This window comes from Cynoglossus semilaevis, chromosome 8 (assembly GCF_000523025.1).
Source record: "Cynoglossus semilaevis isolate Cse_v1.0 chromosome 8, Cse_v1.0, whole genome shotgun sequence".
NCBI classification, from domain to species: Eukaryota; Metazoa; Chordata; class Actinopteri; order Pleuronectiformes; family Cynoglossidae; genus Cynoglossus; species Cynoglossus semilaevis.
The window spans coordinates 28,299,503-28,307,408 of record NC_024314.1 but is presented as its reverse complement, the minus strand read 5'-3'; the positions used below and the strand labels follow the sequence as shown (position 1 = coordinate 28,307,408).

Genomic DNA, 7,906 nt, shown 5'->3' with positions numbered 1-7,906 from the left:
GGGTCGGCGGGGGTGGGTGGGGGGGTTCTCTCGGGGGGTAGAAGGAAGTGTGGAATGGCATGGGTTAATCGGACTAAATATACCTCTGCATATACCTGTAGTTTTGCAGTACATCGCAATATATCGTATCGTCGTTCCTGTATCATGATACGTATCGTATCGCTGGATTCTTGCCTAATGCCCTAGCATTATCGTACGATTGTCACATGACATTAACGCTTAATAACGCTAACACGTCTTGGTACCGTTGCCGATCTCTCACTCGAAACCGTGGCCATGTGAACGGTTCCACTCAGGAACCCAGTCCTTCCTGGTCCGGTAGAAAACTGTGGCTCCCTGACGTCCGTGTTCTGACGTCAGCTGACTGAGGCGACGAAAACAAACAATTCAGCCCAGCAGGGGGCCCCAGACGATCGGCTCTTTGAAGGGGGATAAAACCCCACGCTCTCTCGTCGTCTCCCGTTCCTCTGGATAATGTTTCTCTTTGCTTCGATATAAACAGATCCTGCAGAGTCTGAACGACGGCAGAAAATAAAAGGCTGAAATCCCTGCCTTTAAATCTCTCCAGTCTCTGCCTGTGTTTTTATATGAATCAGTCTGTTACAGCCGGAGCCGGGGTTCTGACTCTGCAGCACCGCGACCCGGCCCGGCCCGGCTCGGCCCGACCTCTCTCTGAGTCTGAGCTTCTAAAACCAAACGGCTGTACCTGACTTTGTAACCGTGGCTCGTTTCTCTGACTGCGTTCGACCGAGGCTGATTATAATTGACTGTCGCTCGATGACAAACACATCACGTTAGTGTGAAGTTACTGCTGACTGTCCACGAGAAAGTAGGACACATGCTGTGTGTGTGTGTGTGTGTGTGTGTGTGTGTGTGTGTGTGTGTTGTTGTGCATTAGTGATGGTTCAGTCATGGATTTTCTTCTGTTTCTCTGCTGCGTGTGTTTGTGTTTGTGTTTGTGTTTGTGTTTGTGTTTGTGTTTGTGTTTGTGTTTGTGTTTATGTGTTAGTGTGTAAACGTGTGTTTCCTGTTTCCACCTGTGTTGAATACATGGTTTTGTTCACTAATCAGTTTAGTAAACACACACACAAAAAAAAAAGAGGAGCAGTTTTTGATCCAGAGCCACAGAAACACTGTCTCTGAAAAGAGTACTGTGTACCAGGGAGTACTGTGTACCAGAGAGTACTGTGTACCAGAGAGTACTGTGTACCAGGGAGTACTGTGTACCAGGGAGTACTGTGTACCAGGGAGTACTGTGTACCAGGGAGTACTGTGTACCAGGGAGTACTGTGTACCAGGGAGTACTGTGTACCAGGGAGTACTGTGTACCAGGGAGTACTGTGTACCAGGGAGTACTGTGTACCAGGGAGTACTGTGTACCAGGGAGTACTGTGTACCAGGGAGTACTGTGTACCAGGGAGTACTGTGTACCAGGGAGTACCCGTTGAATACATGGTTTTGTTAACTAATCAGTTTAGTAAACAAAAAAAAAAAAGAGGAGCCGTTTTTGATCCAGAGCCACTGTGTACCAGGGAGTACTGTGTACCTTAGAGTACTGTGTACCAGGGAGTAATGTGTACCAGGGAGGACTGGGTACCAGGGAGTACTGTGTACAAGGGAGTACTGTGTACCAGGTACCAGGCAGTACTGTGTACCAGGCAGTACTGTATATATGAACAGTCCATTTTCATCACTCTTAATCACCGACAATCAGAGAAAATTGTTTTCATCTTTTCTTCTCCCCACACTGCTGACCTCATTGCCAGAAATAGCCACACGACGCACGCCAGGAGAACAGCTTATGTTCTGTGTTCTCCACAACGTTCTCCCTCTTCACCTGCAGGAGTCCGTGGACGACTTCATCTGTTCTCAACGGCTAACCTTCCTAGACCGACGAGTCGGTATTCATTCTTTAGGGCTGCGCGTCCAGTCCTTTAGGTCGGGGTTTCCCAACCGTTTTTGAGCCACGGCACATGTTTTATAAAAGATGATCAACGGAGTGCACCACCAAACAAACGTAAAGTACGGAAACGTCAAGATCTTCAGGTTTCGATTCACTGACTCAGTGTGAAGGCTGGTCCTGTTTAGTTGAACACAACACTGAGTCACTGGCTCAGTGTTAAGCCTGGTCCTGTTTAGTTGAACACAACACTGATGTACTGGCAGGAATTGAAGAAAGAGCTTTTCTTTTGTTTTCTTTTTTGGTTTTTAACAGCCACCTGCTGCCACCTACTGGTAGAGTATGTAATTGTTCTGCGAGTCACCGTTACACATTCTAAACAGTAACTTCATGATGGTGACGTCGGATGATTCTGACGCAGAAAAATCACATTTTTTACAAGTGGACGACATCAGCCGTGGCCAAACTGAATCTCAGGGTTTTTTTTTTTTTTTTTGAGACTTACCGCCCATGAGGAAGAGGAGACCGGCCACGTACTGCATCAGACCCCGATCCCAGCAGCAGCCAAGGACTCCGATGATCCAACCGAACAGGATGATGGCCACCGCCATGCCCATGAAACCCGCCGTCATTCTCCGCAAGTCTGGAAAAAAAGAAAAGAAAAGAAGAGAGAACGACATCGTGAGAAAAACAACGACCTGAAGAGACCACGTCTTCACACCTTCACCTGAGATCGTCTGAACCTGATCCAGGTCAATACCACTGAGTGTATATATTGCAGCCCATATATTTCCCTGGACGACGTCAATATTTCTTCCCACTTTAAAACTGTTGGATGACCTCCACCAGGAGGCGCCCTGTGCCTTTGGCTTCAAGTGTTGTCCATAAATCCACTTGATGGAATGCTGCTGAGACAGCGCCACCTCTCAGCCTCTATAAACGCACCACTGTTTTCTGTTCATCTTTAATGGATGTCAGTGAAATATTTTTCATCGTGTTCGATGTACGAAAATACGCCTCAAGATTCAGAGAAACGACCAACGAACCAGTTTGTGAGTTTGTTTTTGTCGTCTTTTAATTACGCCAATATTGTCCAAACACTTAATTTCCGATTCCGATATCATCCGATATCATCCGATATCATCCGGTATCGATATATACAGCTGTTTTCCCAACATCTCAGTACTCCACTGGTGACTCCTGTGTATTTGGCGAAACCCAGGCATAACGTTATCGGGGTTTTTATTATCGGGTAAAACCAAAAGAATCGTATTCTTACAGATATCGGTCGGCCGATATTATCCGGGCTGTGGAGCAGTGTGCGGTAACGGTGCCGTGCTCAGTGGAACCTGGTGGCAGTTGGATTCAAACCTGCAACCTTCCGGACATAAGTCCGCTCCCTTGACCGCCGCTGTCCAAACCCTGGACCCTCAGGTTGAAACTCTGACCCTCTGCCCACTCAGCTCGTCTCGGCGTTGGCTCAGAGCCGTGGAAATGTCACGGTGACGTCTGAAGCTCCGGGTACTGAACCTACAACCCTGTGATCGACGGACAACCTGCTCCACCAGCCAGATCATAATTAAAATGTGAAGTGGCGCGTCTTTAAAGAGCACTTGAGCTAACTTTACGAGCCGCCGTCTCCTTCCAGCTAATTCGGAGAGTGTGTCTTTAAATCTTTTATACGGCGCAACTTCCTAAACGTGGTGGACTGAGCCGGGCCGCGCTCTGGGCGTCGACTGTGAAGAAGTCGGAGTGAGGAGAAGGTCAGAGTCTGCCACAAGGACGGCTGTACAGGAGAGTAAGGAGGAAGAGGGAGGAGGATGAGGGGGAGGAGGAGGAGGAGGAGGAGGGGGAGGAGGAGGAGGAGGGGGAGGAGGAGGAGGAGGAGGGGGAGGGGGATTAAGAGCTTCGAGCGAAGTGCTGCAAGTTGATTAGAAAGTCATGGCTGAGCTGCACTGCCAGCAGGAGGATGAGGGTGGAGGTGGGTATGTGTGTGTGTGTGTGTGGGGCAGGGGGGGGCAGGGGGGGCCGAGGGCCATATGACTATGACACAACAGCCGGGTGCAGAACCATGTTCCAGGGCGTGAAAGGTCACCAACACTCACCCCGAGAGCATAAACAAAGAGGGGGAGATAAAACGCGAACACACGACCGTCGTGTTGTCGAATCAGTGATTCGCGGTACCGTCCGTAGGCCGTCGGACTGCGAACGCACCATGTGACCAGCAGGTCATGTCATCACCGCGGTCCAACTTTCAGTATCCACTGACGGGATTGTGATGAATGGGTGTTAGCTCCATATGTTCCTCACAGAAGGCTAACGAGGAGCTAACGCTAATGTAGGTCAGAGCGAAGAGTTGCCCTAGTTTTAGTGTGATATGATGCTCTCTCTCTCTCTCTCTCTCTCTCTCTCTCTCTGGGCGTCAGCTCCAATCACTTCTCAACATGGAGAGACAGACCTCGAAGCTAAACGGTACTGGAAGTCAAAAAGTTCCAAGACAAATTAAAAGCGATTTTTTTTAAGCTACTTTTTATGTTTTACAAATACTTATTTTATGTCTCATTGTTTTTGTTTTTTCCCTAATGAGAGAATTCCTTTTTTGCGGAATTCTGGGAAATCCTTCATCTGGCACAATGACATCAAGTTCCACTCACATGTTCCTTCACTTTATAGATCTTTAAAACAGTGTTTAATTGTTAATTATGTATAAAAAAAAATTTGATCTGAATTCCAACCTGCTAACGTTTGGGAGTTTTGGAACAAAACTGATCAAATAATAAAAACCTATCACAGCTGAACATTCGACAAAGATAAACCTGAGAGCTTTAGGTTTCAGAATCACCTTTTGAAAAGACAGTACTTGTCCTGGAACTTTTTGACTCTAGTCAAGTACCCTCTGTTGTTGCCCCTGGACCGCGTCTCGTCAGCAGCGTCCCAACACTGGAGCCCAGAGGAGGTTCTTCTCCTCCTGGTACTTTACTTCATTTCAGAAAATATTGCTGCCATGGCCTGAAGCCACGGAGTTTTCAAACCAGCACTCACTCTGTCAGCACCTTTCTCAAACTTCTCCACTTCTGGGGCTCAGAGGTGGCAGTTGTAGGAGGAGGCGTACGCCGGGCTGCGAGCTGTCACTCGTCAACGCAGTCCCAGCCTTCAACCGCGTTTCACCTCAGACTGGGAGTTTTGAAAAAGCGGCGCTGAGTGACAGCGACCCTGGGTGAGGCTGCATTCATCTGTGGGTGAGTTCCACTCTCACCCCCTCTGAGGAGTGTGTTTACTGGAGACGACTGAAGGAAGTCAGCGGCACCTGGTGTTGTCGGGGTGTTTCCAAAACTGACGTTCAAACAGGAACTTTGACAGTAGTTTAAGGAGCAGCAGTTTTTACCCAGAGAATTTTCTAAAAAATACGGAATATTTATATATATATATATATGTATATAAAATATATTTAAATATATATAAATATATTTATATATGTATGTATATGTAACAAGAATTAAATATATGTTCATATATACATATATGTATGTATGTATATGAACATATATATTAAATTCCTGTTACATATATATATAAATATATACATATATTTATATATATGTATGTATATGTAACAAGAATTAAATATATGTTCATATATACATATATATGTATGTATGTATATGAACATATATATTAAATTCCTGTTACATATATATATAAATATATACATATATTTATATATATGTATGTATATGTAACAAGAATTAAATATATGTTCATATATACATATATATGTATGTATGTATATGAACATATATATTAAATTCCTGTTACATATATATATAAATATATACATATATTTATATATATGTATGTATATGTAACAAGAATTAAATATATGTTCATATATACATATATATGTATGTATGTATATGAACATATATATTAAATTCCTGTTACATATATATATAAATATATACATATATTTATATATATGTATGTATATGTAACAAGAATTAAATATATGTTCATATATACATATATATGTATGTATGTATATGAACATATATATTAAATTCCTGTTACATATATATATAAATATATACATATATTTATATATATGTATGTATATGTAACAAGAATTAAATATATGTTCATATATACATATATATGTATGTATGTATATGAACATATATATTAAATTCCTGTTACATATATATATAAATATATACATATATTTATATATATGTATGTATATGTAACAAGAATTAAATATATGTTCATATATACATATATATGTATGTATGTATATGAACATATATATTAAATTCCTGTTACATATATATATAAATATATACATATATTTATATATATGTATGTATATGTAACAAGAATTAAATATATGTTCATATATACATATATATGTATGTATGTATATGAACATATATATTAAATTCCTGTTACATATATATATAAATATATACATATATTTATATATATGTATGTATATGTAACAAGAATTAAATATATGTTCATATATACATATATATGTATGTATGTATATGAACATATATATTAAATTCCTGTTACATATATATATAAATATATACATATATTTATATATATGTATGTATATGTAACAAGAATTAAATATATGTTCATATATACATATATATGTATGTATGTATATGAACATATATATTAAATTCCTGTTACATATATATATAAATATATACATATATTTATATATATGTATGTATATGTAACAAGAATTAAATATATGTTCATATATACATATATATGTATGTATGTATATGAACATATATATTAAATTCCTGTTACATATATATATAAATATATACATATATTTATATATATGTATGTATATGTAACAAGAATTAAATATATGTTCATATATACATATATATGTATGTATGTATATGAACATATATATTAAATTCCTGTTACATATATATATAAATATATACATATATTTATATATGAGATGGAGCGGGAGACGTCTCGTACGTGGCGTCTCTGAGGCTTTCTGCTAATCGGCAGTTAGCGTCCTCAGCGGTGAGCGCTCGTCTACGTCCTCGTGGTGGATCGTCAGTCTGTAACTTTTTCGCAGTTCGGCGCCGCTCTCCTCATTTGCTGCCGCTAAGTAAATACTTTGTTTTCCCCGGGTTCTCATTTTTTCCCGTTTCCAGATTTCTATAAAGTTTTTGGAGTGAAACTCTTTGTTCGCTGGTGGAGGATTTTTATTTTTTTTATTATTTTTTAAAAACTTTTCCTTTGGCAGATTTGATCCTAGGAGATTAGATATTTCTCCTGCGTGCGGGCGAGCAGGTGTGTAATCTGCCTTTCATGTTTGCGTGTGTGTGACAAAAGGCCTGCAGGCGGGAAAAGTAACCACGACGTGGAATGAAAGGAAATGTCACCGCTGGATATATTCCACGTTGTGAAGCGTTGGCTGTGACTGAGGCCCAAAAAAAAAAAAAATTCTCTTATCAAATATCTGACAGTTTTTTCATTATTCAGTGGAGACACGTACGCGGTGGAAGAGGAAGTCGTGTTTGGACGCTCTGTAAAATACCGCCAACCGGCGCCGAGTGGAAGCGGAAGAAAAAAAAAAACGATGAAAACAACGACCTCAGATCTGGGTCACGACGTCGGGCAGATCGTGTGTGATTTGTTTTGTCGTCATCTTTGAATGGAATCGTTTCTGATATGAACCGCGTTCGTGACGTTGATGTTCACGCAACGCGCTTTTCCAACGAGTTCCGACGTTGATGTCGTGTTGGGTGAGGGGGGGGGTGTTGGTTGACGGGGGGGGGTGTTGGCTGCAGTACTGCTGCTGTAAGCATGTGGCGCCGTCACAGAGTCTCACGGTGTTGAGCTTGATTTTATTTCCCCGTGTCAAGAGCCTCGGGGGGGGAAAACAATGGAGTGGCAAAATCAAATTAAGTGAAAGGACAGGACGTGTATGTGTGTGTGTGTGTGTGTGTGTGTGTGTGTGGGTGT

General features: G+C 41.3%; 1 protein-coding gene and 1 long non-coding RNA gene across 2 annotated transcripts in view; one reads left to right on the top strand and one right to left on the bottom strand.

Moving 5' to 3' along the window:
• LOC112487330 (uncharacterized) overlaps positions 1 to 2,518 on the top strand; it is a 7,772-nt gene extending 5,254 nt beyond the window's left edge. Inside the window, exon 3 of the long non-coding RNA XR_003050341.1 lies at positions 2,400 to 2,518. This is a non-coding gene — a long non-coding RNA (uncharacterized LOC112487330). The remainder of the gene's footprint in view (positions 1 to 2,399) is intronic.
• tmem178bb (transmembrane protein 178Bb) overlaps positions 1 to 7,906 on the bottom strand; it is a 56,394-nt gene that overhangs the window by 577 nt on the left and 47,911 nt on the right. The window contains exon 3 of the mRNA XM_008316011.3: positions 2,406 to 2,543. Within this exon, the coding sequence (XP_008314233.1) occupies positions 2,406 to 2,543 (138 nt within the window). The remainder of the gene's footprint in view (positions 1 to 2,405; positions 2,544 to 7,906) is intronic.